Source organism: Chenopodium quinoa, unplaced genomic scaffold (genome assembly GCF_001683475.1).
Source record: "Chenopodium quinoa cultivar QQ74 unplaced genomic scaffold, ASM168347v1, whole genome shotgun sequence".
In the NCBI taxonomy this organism is placed as follows: domain Eukaryota; kingdom Viridiplantae; phylum Streptophyta; class Magnoliopsida; order Caryophyllales; family Amaranthaceae; genus Chenopodium; species Chenopodium quinoa.
In genome coordinates, this window is record NW_018745003.1 from 361,248 (window position 1) to 378,012 (window position 16,765).

A 16,765-nucleotide genomic window follows, 5' to 3' on the forward strand; every position below is an offset into this window, starting at 1 on the left:
TTAGTAGCTGTACAATTTCTGGTACTGAATCATGAATCTTCTGATAAAGAAGTTGATAGGTTAACTTATACAAGTATCAAGTTTCTCTTGAAGTCTTTATCTTTTGAATTGAATGGAGGTGGATTGAACTTAATGGAGTTGAAATGAAGTGAAATGGACTTAACGGGAGTGAATTAAATGGAATTGAATTAATTTAATAGAGTTGAACTAAACTAATATTCCGAAAAAATAAGTCCAAAAGACCCGGGCCTTAATGCCTTACATGCTTGATTTGCGTGCTATTTATATCAAGTTTTGATCAATCAAACACTTGAATTCTATAGGAAATACATCTTGCGGGAGGAAACGAAAGAGCGAATCGGACTCTCCTGGTATGTGATATTTGAGGTTATTAATCAAGTGTTTTGTTGTTAGCTTGATTTCCATCTATTTTCTTTTATTACTGAGTGAATAATTTGATTATTTCTCTAGGTGATGTAAGTACTGGAAGGCGGGTTTGTAAATTAAGCTCACCAATGAAGATTGAAGAGGAGCCGGTTGTGCCAAAGAGTAAAAGAGATATTGTTTTTGAAGCACTTGAGACACTTGAATTCCGGAAAACTTTCTTACTTTTGAATTATGTTGGGTGGTAATATCTAATCTTATATTCTTATCTATTGTGCTGAATTGAACTACGAGTTAGAATACTGAACAGTGCTTTTTGTATAGGGACAAGCTGGAGGATGTTTCTGTTGATCAAATTCTGAGTTATCGAAGTCTTGGTATGAGAGACTTTGAGATCGATATTTGGAATAAATTTGGCAGACCCTCCGATAAAAAAGAGCGAGTTAATAAGGTCAAATAACACTTCCAATTTTGTATGATTGCTATTTGGTAGTGTTTGAGTAAATATGGGCGGAGCTGTGATGTTTGCTAGTAAATTAAGTTTAAAAGTGATCACTTTGACACTATTGGAAACTAAAGTTTGTATATTTCCCCCATTATTAACCTACATGCATTAAGGATGATTGCATAAAACATTTCATACGAAAAGTTGTTATGCACTCAGCAAATTGCCAAAGCACATAAACATAATACTCTTAAGGAAAACCTCCGATGTCTTTGCTGATTGGCTAACGTTTTTTTATTTGTTTAGTACAAGTCGTGATAAACCTTTGTGCGCAAGTATGACAATTCTCTTTAGTAAAGCAAGAAGATGGTGCAGGTCCATGACTTTGTTCATTATCTTAGGCTCATAACATGCTTTGATATCACTTCACCGTTTTTTATACTTTTTGAATCTTACAGATGAACTGGGAAACTGGAGAAAGATACAACTACCATTGCCATATTGATTCCAGAGGGAACTGTCGCTTCAAGGTTTGTACTTTTGCCTCAAGTTTGTTGTTGGGTGGAGAAATAATTGATGTATGCCTCTACTTCCAAGAGTTGCTTTCATGCATGCCCATTTCTCGCATTGTCAAATTTGTCGAGAAAGTCTTTTTTGTCTATTCCCATCAACTTCATTTCTCGCATTATATTAATGCTATTATAATTGTGTAAACTGTTATCCTTACCAAGTATGAATGATAAGTACTCCGTACTTTAGTAGTACCTAGTACACTAGTACGGATTGACTTTGTTAACCTTAGACTGCTGTGAATTGATAGGAATATTATATCGGACAATATGATTATGGAATGAATATTTGCTTATGATTTTATGATGTAGATTCACTTAAGAAGAGTTATATGATGAGTCATACATTGCTTAGCAAGTTAATCCATTTCAGATATTTTCTTTAAGTGATTGTCTTGCCATTATCTTCTTTTGAAATTTGTGAAGCTGTTGACTCTTCACTTTATGATGCAGGGTCCGTATCTGAACAAGGCAGCTACACTTTTGCAGAAAACTGTTGAAGATGAAAATGTAATAATAATGAAGTTTATGGAGGAAGAAACAGAGAGCCTAGGAGCAGTCTCTATGATGCAGAATCCGATTTTTAATGAGATTTCTGAAAAAGGGTTTTTTGTTGGTAGAAAACGTTATCGGTTCTTTGGTGAGTTCTTATTCTTCTTTTATTTTTGGGTTTCACTATAGAATAGCAGGTTTACGAAGACTGAGAAGTCTTGAAAATAAGCATATGTGACAAAACTAATTAATTTTACTGTATCTAGGTTGTATCTAGCAATTGCTGCATAAGCATTGTCATTAAGAAACAATAATTTTAAACATGTCTGATATTCTCTTTATTCGTCCAATGTTTTAATCTTGTAACTGCCATACCTGTCCGGTACCTCTCGTAGTTGAACCACGTGCAGGTTAGCGGGCTAGATTCTTTGAGAGTGGAAGGGAAGGGTAGGGGATCCCCGCCTTCAAAGTGTCCCTGTGGGGATTGAACCCCCAACCTCATGGGGAAGCCTAGACGGTCCTTCTTTTAGCACTAGGCCAATAGTTTGTTGGTGGTGTATCTGATTGTTTTATGGTTGAGTTTTCCGTGCTAAAAATACTCTCACAAGATGTAGCTTAAAGTATCTTGATTGTTTCAACACTCAGGTTCTGTCTTTTATGGTGAACTTTTGTCATTGAACTATAGGAGGTAAATAACTTGAGAGCTTGATTACGGACAACTCTTATACAAGCTTATATTTTCCATATTTGCATATATTGTCATGTGTCAACAGAGGCTATAAATGCTAAAAGTTAAAAACTTCAAATTTTATCAAATTATTTATATAGTTCAAAAGGTTGAGATAAAGGGAACAAGCTGTAACAATTTTTTTTTTCCATCTTTTTTTTTTGGTCGTTAGTAAGCATAATCAAAGATTACTTAGCCATGTGTGGTAGTGCTTGCTAAATTGTATGGATGTGGGATTCAGAAGAAAATGAATGTTATAGCATTCAATATATTATCAAATTATGATAAGCAATTATTCTTAGTTCATGAACATTTATGGAACTTTGTGAGCTCAACAGTTCAACCTCAATGTTATTATTATTTTTTGTTTGTATAAAATTCAGTTCATAAGATGGTGGCAAGGAGGTAAAGAAGAAAGATTCCGTTTCTAGCTCAGTTAAATGCTACTTTGTTTGTACGGAGGGCTTTGCTCGTGTTCTTAATAAACATCCTCATCAGTTGAGTGATATGCCAATCCAAGAAGCCAGGGCCCTATTCATGCACATACATACTGTATCCAGTCCAACCATTTATAATATCAGATTATCTCTTATATTGTCGAAAGCCATTACCCTGGATATAAATTACAATGATTTGTGCGTTGAAGTCCTTGAAGATATATACTGTCTGGTAAATACCTCTGGTTTCTTTGAAAATCTTATTTTTCCAGTCATTTTGTGGGTTAGCTGTTATGTGTTTAACATTTTGTCTTTGCATCTTGTGTTTGACAGAACGAAGATGGCAGCGTTGCCAAAGATAATGATGGGAAAGTTATGATTCTTACTGACGGTACTGGTTTTATCTCTGAAGATCTTGCATTGAGGTGCCCACATAATTGTACTAATGGGTGTGTGAATAGTGAAGACGACGATCAGGTTTGAGTTTCTGCTCAAGTTCGCTGTTGAGATAGTTTGCTTGTTTCATTTCATCGCTATAACTACCTCTGATGAAGCTTTGACACATGAAAGACTAACCAATTTCCATTTTCTTCTGAACTACATGCCTTGTGGTCATTGGAAACTCGTTTGAATTGTTTGTGAATTTCATCGGTGTTTTGAGGTTTGAGTTGAATTATTGAACTGACCAAGATGTACAGTCTTCATACGACCATCTATATGTGTGGGGACCACAAGGCACCCACAGCCAGGTTAAAGTAATTATATGGCTGCTTTGACCTGATGTAGTGGTGATATATTTACTGAAAAACATGTACAATGTCCGTAATGTTTAGGAAATTTAAGGGAAACAATTGGGTGGCTGTCACTTTTGTATAGGTATGTGTGCTCTCCCCACGTCATCCCTTTGAAATTTATTCACATTGCCCAAGTAGCCAATTGCATTGTCCACAACCATTTGATGATTGTGCCATGTGCTTTTGAAACTTTGCTAACAGTTGTAGGGATCTTGTTCAAATGTTTTTGTATGAATCTTAAAATGAAACTTGGGTACAAGAGCAAATTTTTCAGTAGTTAGGTGTCAGCTGACAATTGTGCTATGTGATTGAGCCAACATTAACATGTAATGCAATTCTATGCTATTTTTTCAATGTGCTTTTGATTTTAGGAAAAGAAAATGTCTTGTTTGCCTGTACTTTTATATGTGAACATGATGCTAAATTGATACTTATGACCTGCAGGGATCTTTAGAAGCTGTTCAATTTCCACACAACTTTTCTGTATTAAACGAGTATAAACCTCCCAATAAACCGGTAATTGTATCTCTTACAGCCATGGAATACGGGACTTTGGCATTTTGTTACCATTGCTACATTCTACCACATGCAATTGATTAATTCTTGTTTCCTAAATCTTCTAGCCTTTGCTGATTCAATTTCGCTTGTTCCATCAAGGCCGGGCTATCAAAGGAACTGTTCTTGTCAACAAAAAGGTGTAGTAATCTGCTCCCATCCTCTTCATTACTGATGCTTCTTAGGTCAGGATAGGATTAAAATTCTATTGTACTGTTTAGGTTTCAATGGTGTCATGTGTGTTATTGGAGCTCTTGTTTATTTTTGTTCTCACTATTTTGAAGGATATCTCTAGATCTCGCTCTTGGATGTCCTGTTCTGATTAAGGCCCTCTTGAACTTGTCTTTCTTGCAGACTTTGGAATTCGGAATTCCCTAACTTTGAGAAATCCTCTCCTTTGCTTCGTCTTGATTGCTATCTGTTCTACTGTGCTTCTGTCCCCCCCCCCCCTGTCTTTCTTCCTGTCTTTGTGGATTTTCCTGGATCTGTACCCTGGCTTTCGGTACTAGATTGGCTTAGTTTTTGCATTTTAGGTTTTTGGGGTCACCAGTTTAACTGGAGGGTGGAGAATAAATATTTAAGAAATGCATCAAACTTGGTTCCTTATGATAGGTTAATACTTCCTTCATTCCCCAAATATTGCAACAACTACCATTTAAGGAAGTTTCAAAAATATTGCAACATTTCTTATTTGCACATGCTTTCTCTCTTTCTCTCTCCTCCTACATGGGTTCCTTTCTTTATTCCTCTCTATCTCTCTCCTCTTCTTAAAATCCATGTCCTCCCCCCATGTTGCAATATTAGAGGAACGGAGGAAGTATTAATGTATTGCAATTTTTTACAAGTGATGGTGAGTGGATTGTGAAGATTGTACTTTGGGGGCTTGCCCAGGTTTATCTTAATGAATTTCGTTTTCAAGTGGTAGATTTGTTGTACTTTAGGGTAAAACACTAACAATATTAGCTTTGGGGTAAAACCGCTAACTAGTAAATAGTGCAAAATTACGCTATTGAATTGCAAGCTTGCAACTTGAATACTTGATAAACAATAAATTTATTGAGGAGATATTTTATTTTCTCATACTTTAGTCTTTGGAACTGACATTTTATACTATTTTGTCCTGGAGCTAAACAACAAGCTGTTCTTTTTGTTATCATTTTTCAGTCTATAATTGTCGTTTCCTCCTTTACTTTTTCCAGCTTCCTCCTAATACAATTCAAGTTCGACGGTCAATGCTGAAAGTTGATAGAGATGATGAAATTCCTATAGATGCTCCAGCTGTAAATTCTTTCGAAGTTGTGGCAACAAGGTAAATTAGTTGTTGATATATCATGATTTCATGAAACAGTTATAGATTTTATATGTAAAACCACAGCCACATTAACTCCCTCAGGCCTCAACTCCTATATATGGTCTTGCGCCAGCCAATCTATTTGGAAGGATCATGAATAACTTCCGTTGCATAATGAATTGTGTCTAGTTGTCAACTTAGAAGATCCTTTGTTATCGGCATCATCAGGTTATGTGGGGTTATCTATGACTTCTTTGATCCTTAATAAGATGCTTTTGCCAACATGCATTGTTAATATAATTTGAGTTGGAATTTAAAGCTTCTGTAGGTTTGTACTTTATTTTGCATTTACCTTTTTTGTCTTGATGGTCCTAATAAAATTGTAAGTCAAGCACAGAAGCAAACATAGTCACAGGTTCTGCGGTTCAACATGATTGTAATTGCTATATTCACCAATGATATTGATTGCTTGCTTAGCTAGTGAAGCTTTCATTTGTAGTTGGATGCGTTGTAATATATGATCTTAATCTCTGCTTTAAAATCTATCATTGTTTTGAACTATGTCTAGCAATAAGCCGAAGGTAGCTGGTCTATCAAAGACTTTGATTGCACTTCTTCACTATGGAGGGGTGCCAAGGGAATATTTTTTGGCTCTGCTCTCAGAGGCTCTTAAAAAACAACTGGCAGTTTTTCATAAACCTAAACCAGCCTTAAGAGGTTACGTTCCTGTTGTTTTTCTTTTTTCAGTGCAGAATCAAAAATTATTTCTCTTTTCCGTTAACAGTTCTTTTATACAGATTGTAGATCAGTATCAGATATTTGTTAATGCTCCAGAATTAGTTTTTGTAAGAATATTCTAATTTGAATAAGTCTACTTGACCAGGAGTTAGCTATCTACTATTATCAAAATGACAAAATTAAAATTCTGTCAAGTAACCTTCGGCTGAGATTGCGTTATCTTGATAAGAGATGAGGCATTTTGTTCTTTTAATTGAGAGCAAGATGACTTATTCTATGGTTAACCAAAGAGTTGTTCTTATCTAATTATTATTGTTCTCTGCTCTGCTGTCTTTCATTTCCAGTTGCCGTTAATTGGGATTTCAGTGGTGATTTTGTACCTGCTAAGATGGTGGCGTCTGGAATTCCTCTAGATGAACCTTTCCTACTAGACTGTTTATCTGATATCGCGAAGGAGGAAATGAAGAGTCTTAAAGGAGGGAAATTCTCTGTTAAAGGCAGTTGCTATGTAATGGGAACAGTTGACCCTACGGGGACTTTGAATAGAGGCGAAGTTTGTGTAATTCTGTACGTCTTTTGTATTCATATTACTCCATAAACATTCCCTTTTTATGCTACTTCTGTGCTATATCTGTAGTCAGCTTATTTCTTTTTGTCACTTAATTTGAATCTTTGTGTTTGACTTGATCCGGGCTCTTTATAAGTTCTGTTGTCTTGGATATTAGAAGCGTAGTTTTGTGATTTGCTTGTAGCTTACAGTACTCATTAATCTGACTTGATACTAGCAACATGGTTGACGTTGTAGTGACTTGCTCACCTCAATCGCAGTCTTGCACATAAATTCAATTTTTAACATATTGTATATCCTTGTGTAGGGTCATAGTTCTATTGTCTGAGTGACCTCATTGAGGTTTGGGTCATTACTTACCTTTTTCTAAAGCAAAAATCAATTTCTTATATAATGTTTCTTTTTGCTCAATGCTTTTTCTCTGCTTATGTAGGGAGGAAGGACAACTTTCTGGTCCAGTATTAGTCTATAGAAATCCAGGCACTCATACAGGGGATATACATGTTGTGACTGCAAGATACATTGAGGGCTTAAAGGACGTTGTGGGAAATGCAAAATATGGAATTTTCTTTCCTTGCAAGGGGCCAAGGTCAATGGCGGATGAAATTGCTGGTGGTGATTATGATGGAGATATGTATTGGGTGTCCACAAATGCTGAGGTTTGCAGTTTTGTCGCTTTCATCTGTTTGTAATACTCGCTATTTGGTATTTCCTCTGTTTCAAAGTAGCTGCTTCTCTTCAAAACATTTGACATTTTAATAAGCCTTACTAATAAATATCAAAGATGTTAAATGGTCATTGTAGTGCATTGGCGAAAACTGATTAGTAAACATGTCACCAGTTTTGAGAAAGTACTTAGAGAGTGATCATTTGTTTTACTTACGTTTGTCTACATCATTTTTGAATCTTAGCCATGCATGCTTCAAGCTTAATTTAGGCTTCTTGTTTGACCCAAACACATGGATTCTATGTGGAGTTTGATGAATGTGGAGGCTATTTCTTCCAATTCATGACATCACAAATTAATTTATCTCTATCTCTGGCTTCATTTAATCTAAAGATTTAAGGGCTTCTTTAAAATAATATAAAATAATAGCTCTATCCCCCCAGGTTTTTTTAACCTGAGATTAATTGTTGTCGAATAATATTATGTTCTGCTATGATACTGACAGTTCTCTTGAGGGTAGTTGGCTCATAATTGATATTAAGGACATTGTTAGAATAAGTATTTATTTGTCTTTGTTTATAATATACGGGTTTACCACCTGAAGATTGGTTAAATTCACGAAGGGCTACAATATCCTTTCTTACTTCTGCATTGCGCTCTTTGGGTTTGAGAATTGTGATAATAAACAGTCTCTTCCAACATTGGCTGGGCATATATCTTTTTTTCCTCTTCTTGTTTGTAATGGTCATACAGGCTATTCATCCACGCCTACTATTTTCATCTTTTCAGCTTTTACAGCATTTCAGACCAAGTGAGCCTTGGATATGTTCAACTTCTTCCCCAATTTTCAAAAAAGTAGCAAGTCTGTCTTCTGGTGAGACATTAGAGCGTGAACTGTTCCGATTATACTTGACTGCTAGGTTCCAGCCAAGGTTTGTACATTGTACTATAACTGTTAGATTCGCATTTCGTTTTGTGACACTTTTGCATTTAATCTTTGTATTTTTCATAAAAAAACGGACTTTTTTTTACGATGGTGGCAAAAAGTGGCTATCCACCATTTTCTGCGATAAAATAACAGGGTTTTTTTTTTTTTTTTTTTTTTTGGGCTGAAGCTAAAAGTATGTCTTCTAGTATGGCATGTACATATGGGTTCCCTAATGTAGAACAATCTTGTTTCAGTAAGGCAATGGGTATAGCAGCAGATAGTTGGCTAGTGTATATGGATCGAGTGTTGACACTGGGAGATGAATGCGCAGATGAGAAAGCTGCTTTAAGGAGAAAAATGGATGAATTAATTAACATATACTATGATGCACTGGACGCGCCGAAAAAGGGAAAAAAGGTCAGTTCCCTCAGCACTAGATTCAGGTTTTGGGGGCATTAGTATTGTTTAAGATTTACACATCCAAGATGTTAATTCTTTGCTTTCTGAAACTAATTTCAGTTTACTTGCTCTTCTGCTTTTGCTTACTTATATTATACATATGTGAAAACATTTTCTGAATATACTTCTCTACATGCTTGTACCGATGTGGAAATGGACTTTTACAGGCTAATAGACGTGTTTGTTTGGAGAGTCGATAATTAAATGCTGAAGGCAGTTGCACTGTCCCATACGGCCATACCTTAACTTGTGTTTGGTTGTTTAGTTAGTTCATAGGTTCCTGAATTCCTTTTGCTTTTATCTTGCCTTCTTGTTTTCTTTTCTGTTCATGGTTCATAAGAGATAGTCTTGCTGTTTCAACCTTATAGTAAGCATTGCTGTCAAGGAAAGGAGATAGACTTCTAATTACATAAGTGTGCAAAATATTTCTGACTCTCCAACGATGAAGATTGAATGAGTTAATTACTTGAATTATGAAGTTGATTGAGCACTTTCATGTGGACCTGGAAGTAATTAATAATGTGTTTTTTAGTCACCTGGTCTTTAATGAATTCTCCTGATCCATCTTGACTTTAGCAGGTATATTGAGCTATGAGATAACCAGTTTGCTTTTCTGTAATTATTATGCACCCTATTTGCTTCTATCTGTTTTGTTTGTCAATTTGTGACTGTGTTGGAGGGCAGCTGTGTAGTGATGCTTCCTTGCGGTTATTGCAGTATGAACCTACTTGAAGTCACTTAAGGGTATCAGCCTAAGTGTAGCTCTGGTCAAGTATATATTTTTTTGGTCTCTGATATCAGCTTTTGTTTCCAAGTTTCACGATCTAATTTGTACAGGTTGTGGTTCCTGAACGGCTGATACCGGAAAAATATCCCCATTATATGGGAAGAGGAGAGCATTGCACTTATAAATCCAAGTCTGTTTTGGGTGAAATTCATGACATAGTTGATCAATTCATTACTCCAATTACAAGTGAGCCTCTTTTTGTAGCTTCTCTTCTGCACCCTATGGCAATTTATTGAAAAATGCATTGCAATTCATTTGCTGATCTGAAGCTTATCAGATTTTTTGGTTATACAACAATTGGATGGATTGAAGTTGTTTTTTCCAGTAGAGTACAGAGATACAGACCCCTCAATGGCCTCTATCTGCATCTAAGTCTCCATACAAAGTAACAGTGCACCTTACAAAGCAATGCTCACATAATATAAAATATAGAGGAAAATAGTTGATTTGATGGTGCAAATAGTGTTTCCGTGAGCTTCATACTAATTTACTGCTATTGTTTTGTTGTACTCCCATTTATATGCCTACAAGCTTCTAGGATTTTGGGGTACTATAATGCCAAAACGTCTTTGTTATGCTGAACTTTAGAAAACATTAGCAGCACTGGCACTGCTGCAGTGGTAAACTTGTATCGGAAAAAAGGGGCTGATCTCGAACCTTGGTTTTATCTGACTCTTTCTATTCATCTTCACTAAGTGACAAATCAACTGTAGTGTATTTTTAAAAATTATCCAGTCCTTGATTTGGAAGTCACATGAGTAAGGAAATAGTGTTACTGCTGATCACTGGTGCCTGGTAGTAACTGTATTGGGTTTGTTATATATTGTTTTTCCAGTTTGGAAACTGAAATGCTTTGACGTTGAAATTCCGGAAATGCACCGAAGATTTTGGACTGATCATTACTCAAGTTACAGAACTGATATGCAGAGGGTTCTGAATGAATCTGGAAACACAGTTGCAGTTTATCAGCATTACCGAAAGGTAATCTGTCAACACATATTTTCTTATAAATTTTGCATATGTTTTCTGTAGAGCTTCTTTCAGGCCACGTATCTTCTACTGCATGACAATTTTAATCATTACTAGGTACTATATGGCGGTGTTGATGATTTGGAGTCAAGTAAAAAAGAGTGGGAAGAGATTCGACTTGAGGCCTTGGCAATATATCGTGTTTGCTATGACTATGCAATAGAAAAAAAGGAACCAAAATAATGTGGCTTTGCTTGGAAAGTTGCTGGAGATGCCTTGTGGAAGATACATTTGCAGGATACGGAAGAAAAGTCCTTACTGTTTGCTCCTTCAGTTGTACGCCAGATGATGCGTTAGTATTATCGAATGCCTCGCTACTCATTGTAAATTACTTGTAAGTTATGTTTAGATGGAAGATCAACGATGCCAACGCTACTTATGGTGCGAGGTCTTTTGGGTATGATCTGTTAGTCTCCTTAGTCGTGTCACACAACCATGCTTAGTTTAGCCTTAACTTAGCTCGTTTATCTTTCGTTTCTTGCAGCCCCCGTTTTTTCCTTAACTGGCCTTTTGTTGATAGGTATTTTCCAGTTGGGTTATTATCGGGCTCTCTAACTTCGGCTTGTATGAAGTATAAGTTTTATATCAAGCAATGTTGCTATTTTTCTAAGTCACAGTAATGTATTATACTAACTAAAATTATCTACTTAAGCTAATGTGTTTGGCTTTCAACAAGTACTTTTTGGTGCAAAAACAATTAAAACATAGTATACCCCTAACTAGGACTTGCAAACATTTAAATATGCATACATGTTTTTTTTTTTTTTTTTTTTTTTTTGCTGTTTAGAGAGTCACAAAGGCGGGGTGATGAGAATCGATCCCATGATCTCTTGGAATCGGGATAAAAACTCTAACCACTTGAGTTATATCTCACTCTTTTCAACAAGTGTATCATTATTATGATGATTTAATAAGCTTTTGTTTTTCCTTTACTCCCTCTGTTTTTTTTAAAGTGCCTCATAGTGATATGAAATGTATGTTGATGTAAAAATTTTGACCAATAATATCTTTAATTATCATTAATTATAAATTATACCAATTGAATATTAATAATCTAAATTGAGACGATTTCAACAAGTACACACAAGACTGAAAGGGATGGTGTCCTTCGAACAAGTGTATTATTCCGATAGAGGGTTCGGAATTAATTAGGAAAGTTAATTATTCAGTGAGGTCAAGTGATCGGAATGTCTAGTTGGAGGTCGCTTCCGATCAGTAATATTAATGAATAATTAATATTACAGCTTGCTCTTGATTGAACCCTCCGGGTCACACCCAATCGTGTAAGCAAACCAAGGCGACGAATTAATCCGGAGGATTAAATAAGTCGATAGAGATTTGACAAACTAAGATGTCGGATTCCGAGCTTAGAGCGTCAAACGTCGAGTTGGCCTAGCCTCGCGTTGGCCTAGCCAAGCGAGGGCTAGGCGTGCAAGGCTAGCAAAGCTGCTAGCTATGCGCTAGCCTCGACTGCAAGCCCAGAAGCCACGCTTGTGTGCTGACTGGGCGAGCTTGTGTGCTGGCTGGGCGAGCTGGTAGGGCAGGCTAGCTAACACCGCCAGCCCATAAGCACATAGCAAGTACGTTAGGCCAGCACGCTTGCGTGCGCTGCCAGCTAGCGAGGCCAACCCGCCATAGCGCAAGCGCTAGCAACTACCTGGGCTTGCGAGGTAGGCCCAGCCGAGGGCCAAGGATGCCAGCGCAGCATGCCTTGAGGCCCAAGGTTTGGGGTGTGCCATGCACATGGGATTGGTGGGTTTATGCTTGCTCTCCAAGGATGGGTTTGTGGTCCTTACCTACTCCCTCCCTCATGTTGTCACTTGTCATTTAACTATTGCATAGCTTATTTAATTTAATATGGAATTAAATTAATTGCTTGTTTTCTCATTTCACCAACTCTCCCACATGGAAAGTTGATGGAAACTCTTAGGAGTACTTTCCTATAAATACCCACCTTGGGTATTGGTAATACTCACCTGAGTTGATGAACTCTAAGGGAGATCTCCAAAAGCGAAAAACCTTAGTTCGTAAACTCTAAGTAATTCTTGGTCTAGCCCCGTCTAAGCTACGGGGTAGGGGCCGGTTCGGTAATCGAGGGTGTGAGACGTTGGAGGTTTTGCATTTGCGGGGCTTGAAGTTTTTCAAGTCCGAGCTCGATTAGTGAGCGAAGCACGCGTCAAGGGTGAGCTTCTTTCTCTCTCTTCTCTTTGTGTGTTTGTGTTTTATTTATTTGCATGATTTGTTTATGTTGTAATTATTATGCATGAAATCCGATTTTCGAGTTTTGTTTCCGCGCGGTGTTGGACACCGCAAAACCCAACAAAGACTATTTTTTTCTTATGTATAATTCACAAACAATGGTCAAAGTAAATCTAATGAATAGTGCCAAAATTAGGAGAATCAGGAGAATCAAAATTAAACCAAGAAAAAAAATTACCGGAAAACCAACACCCTAAGAGGAACATAAACCAGCAATCACAACTAATCTGACAAGAAAGAGCAAAAAGGAAATAGGATACCAGTATATAATCTGAAATGTATATGTCAATTTAAAATCAATGTCAATTCTTGTATGTGTCATCACAAATGTTTAGATCATATTAGCCGAAAACTTTTTTAAGTACTAACATTTTTAGACAAGATCGAAAGGATACAAGAGCTACAAATAGTCAAAGGAAAATGCAGGTAAACAATTGAAAAAAAGGCGGAAATCAAGCTAATTTTAAACTTTAAGCTTCACTAAAGAGTATCACAGCCAAGGGGGTATACAACTTCAAGAGGGGTACAAGAAATAGGAGAGGAAAAAGGGACAGATGGCCTGAGAGGCTCACCTGAATGAGTCGACTCGGAAGAAGTAGACTTAGACTTGCTACCGCCGCCGTTAGAGCGGGAGGAAACATTCTGGCTATCAGAGGCGTCCGACATAGTCGAAAGAATGAAACTTGGCAAAAGAGAAAGAAAGTAAAAACCCCCCAACAAGGAAACAAAGTCAAGAAAAGAGGAAATTTAACTCAAAAATGAGTGGTAAAACAACAATGGCGAGTGGAAATACGACAACAACAAGAAAAGAATTGGCCTTTGAACAAGAAAACTAGTATACAAGGACTAATTAACAGAAAGGCGAAGCAAAAAAGCACAAAATTGGGGAGAGATATACTTAATTTTACAAGTTGAGTACAAAAATGGCGGGACAAGGTTGAAAGACGATACCTTTTGAACGGCGAGGAACAAGAACTAAGCGAGCGATAGACAATTTGCGACGAACTCACAGCGAACGACTCCCAAAAAAAATTTCGAGTGCAAAGAAAAGAAGTACGAAAACCGCGATAATTAGTGTTGAGAATAGGGGAAGCAAGAGAGAGTTTTTGAAATAAGAATGAAAGATGAAGAAATCAAAAGAAGAAGATGAAAATAAAGACAATAAGAAGTAAAAGGGGGCAATAAATGGTAGTTACCTACCTAATAAGGAAAAAAAAAACCACCCACTCACAAGGCCACGTGTAAAAAAATAAATAAATAAAAAATATTCTTTAGCGGGAGTAATTAAAGCTTCTCGCTCAGTCCAGCTCGTCGCTTTGAGTAACTTCAGCGGGAGTAATCAAAGCTCCTCGCTCAACCCAGCTTGTCTCTTTAAGTAACTTCAGCGGGAGAAAACAAAGCTCCTCGCTTATCCCCGTCGGTGTTTGGTGGGAGTTAGTGAGGAGTTACGGGCTACTATGGTGGTTAGGGTTGTTGCAGGCCGATGATAATGTGGAGGGAAGAGCGTTTTGGCTGGGGGCTGTCGTGGGGTGCTGGATGGTGTGATGGGTTTTTATCGACTGGAGACCGAAAAGTGGTCTGCAGTCAAAGGAAGGGTCTGGGACGGGGATTTTAGGGGGGGGGGGGGGGAGCGGCGGTGTGGGCTGGGATAGGAAAGGGAGGCTGTCGGAGTGTAAATTTAAAATTAATTTTTTTTCCTTTTTTTTTTTTGTCCAATCACAATCTGATCGTGTCAGGTAACTTGGAATATCAGGTCATTGACTTTTGTTGACCGGTTTGGGATTGAAGAAAGAAAATGCAGTTTAAAGTTGAAATTATTACAGAATAATCAAAAGTTGTGATTATTAAACTGTATTTTTGCAGAAAAAAATTCTCAATTTTTTTTTAAAAAAGTGGTGGGTCCTGTGACCCACCATGACCAAGCATACATCCGCCATTGATTGATCTAGTCATGTCTCATGTGTAATCTTATAGAGTATGTATTAAGATGTATTTTAAAGATCCTAAAAACTCATATGAGACAAAAAAAAGTACGGAGTATTTTGTGTAGCATGTAGCCAATACAAATTATTTCATTGAGTACATTTTAATTTAATAGTCACTTGACAAAAAACTATCATAATGAGCTATAGTTATCTATGAATAGATCACCGAAAGTGTCTTTAACAAGATTTGATCCTACAACTTCATAGTTGTGAGATGCAAATAATTTTAAAGAATAGATCAAGAGTTGGACGTAAAACGTATTGTAATCATGCAATATCTTGTATAAATATACAAGTATCCATTTAATAATGTTCCTAACATATTTTGTTCCAAGTGTTTTATAATGTTTTGAACATATCTACTAGTACTATTTTATTCTATTTTTGGAAGTCTCCTTTTATTAACTTAATATCTACTCATTTTCATTCACTTCCTCTTACTTTATCCACACTTTTTTTTTCTTACATCCCCCTACTAACCTACCCCACACACACTCTCTTCTTACCTCATCCGTTTTTTCTTACATTCACCCATTTTTTGCACTAATTTTCCCATATGCCTTAACTTATATTCCATTCGTCCCTTAATCTTTGACCTTTTGGCTAAAATGTAGTCCCAAAATGATCATCCCATTTGCATTAAAATGTTTTCCAATTTACAACAATATATGTGCAAAGTTAGCTTTTTTATGTAAATTTTGCTTTTCCATATACTTTTATTACTTTCTCTTTCTACATTTTTACAAACCCCGAGTAAATTTAACTTTTCAATGTAGTTATATTACTTCCTGTTTCACTTTCTTTATTCCCATAAAATTTGCCCATAAGGGTCGAACAAAAAGGGACGGAGAGAGTACATATAATATAGAGTATATACTCCATTCATTTTTTATTTGCATCACTGTGACCAACACATTTTGACGAACATAACTTTGACCATTTTTAATTGTCTATTAGTAAAAATTGTTAAAAAAATTAAATTATAAAAAATAGGCATTGTAACTAATCCAATGATATACTCCCATAACACTTCTAAACCCTTATTCAATTTATAATCTATTAACCTATACTAAAAGCAAATCCTTTCATGACACTTGTCATTATCTTGTAAAAAAAATTCCCGCCTTTTTCGCTGCTTTTTTTTTTTTGTTTTTTTGTTTTTTTGCAAAATATTTAAGTAAATATTTATAGTTTATGATATTTTCTTTCCAGTTTGACAATCATATTCCATATACCCAAATAAAATATTTCTAAATATCTTATATGTACTTTATAATTTGTAATATCATTCTAATATCGAAATAAATGCATTAGTTGACTTTTTACACTATTCATATGTTTATTTTAATTTGATCTGCAATTTTTTTACGAATATAGATATGGTTTCAATGTATTTTAATGATCCCAATATACTTTTATTTCCAAAAAAGGATGGTTCCAATGTATTTTAATGATCCCAATATACTTTTATTTCCAAAAAAAGATGGTTCCAATGTATTTTAATGATCCCAATATACTTTTATTCCCAAAAATGGATGGTCCAATGTATTTTAATACGTAGTAGTTTTAATGTACTTAATTGCAAGAATTTCTTATATCCTTAATTTACATAAATCATTCCAAATGGGTAGAACATGTGACAAAGGGAGTA

At 36.1% G+C, this 16,765-nt stretch overlaps 1 protein-coding gene across 1 annotated transcript; it reads left to right on the forward strand.

The window, feature by feature from the left end:
- Window positions 1–477: 477 nt before the first annotated feature.
- Window positions 478–11,524, forward strand: LOC110707697 (probable RNA-dependent RNA polymerase 3). Its single transcript, XM_021885730.1, has 17 exons — window positions 478–628; window positions 709–835; window positions 1,288–1,359; window positions 1,852–2,038; window positions 3,009–3,286; window positions 3,388–3,531; window positions 4,293–4,364; window positions 4,472–4,543; window positions 5,603–5,712; window positions 6,263–6,411; window positions 6,777–6,999; window positions 7,434–7,659; window positions 8,457–8,599; window positions 8,850–9,012; window positions 9,892–10,027; window positions 10,677–10,822; window positions 10,928–11,524. The coding sequence occupies exons 1-17, from the start codon at window positions 516–518 to the stop codon at window positions 11,051–11,053; spliced, it is 2,487 nt and encodes an 828-aa protein (XP_021741422.1). The 5' UTR covers window positions 478–515; the 3' UTR covers window positions 11,054–11,524.
- The last annotated feature ends 5,241 nt before the right edge of the window (window positions 11,525–16,765 follow it).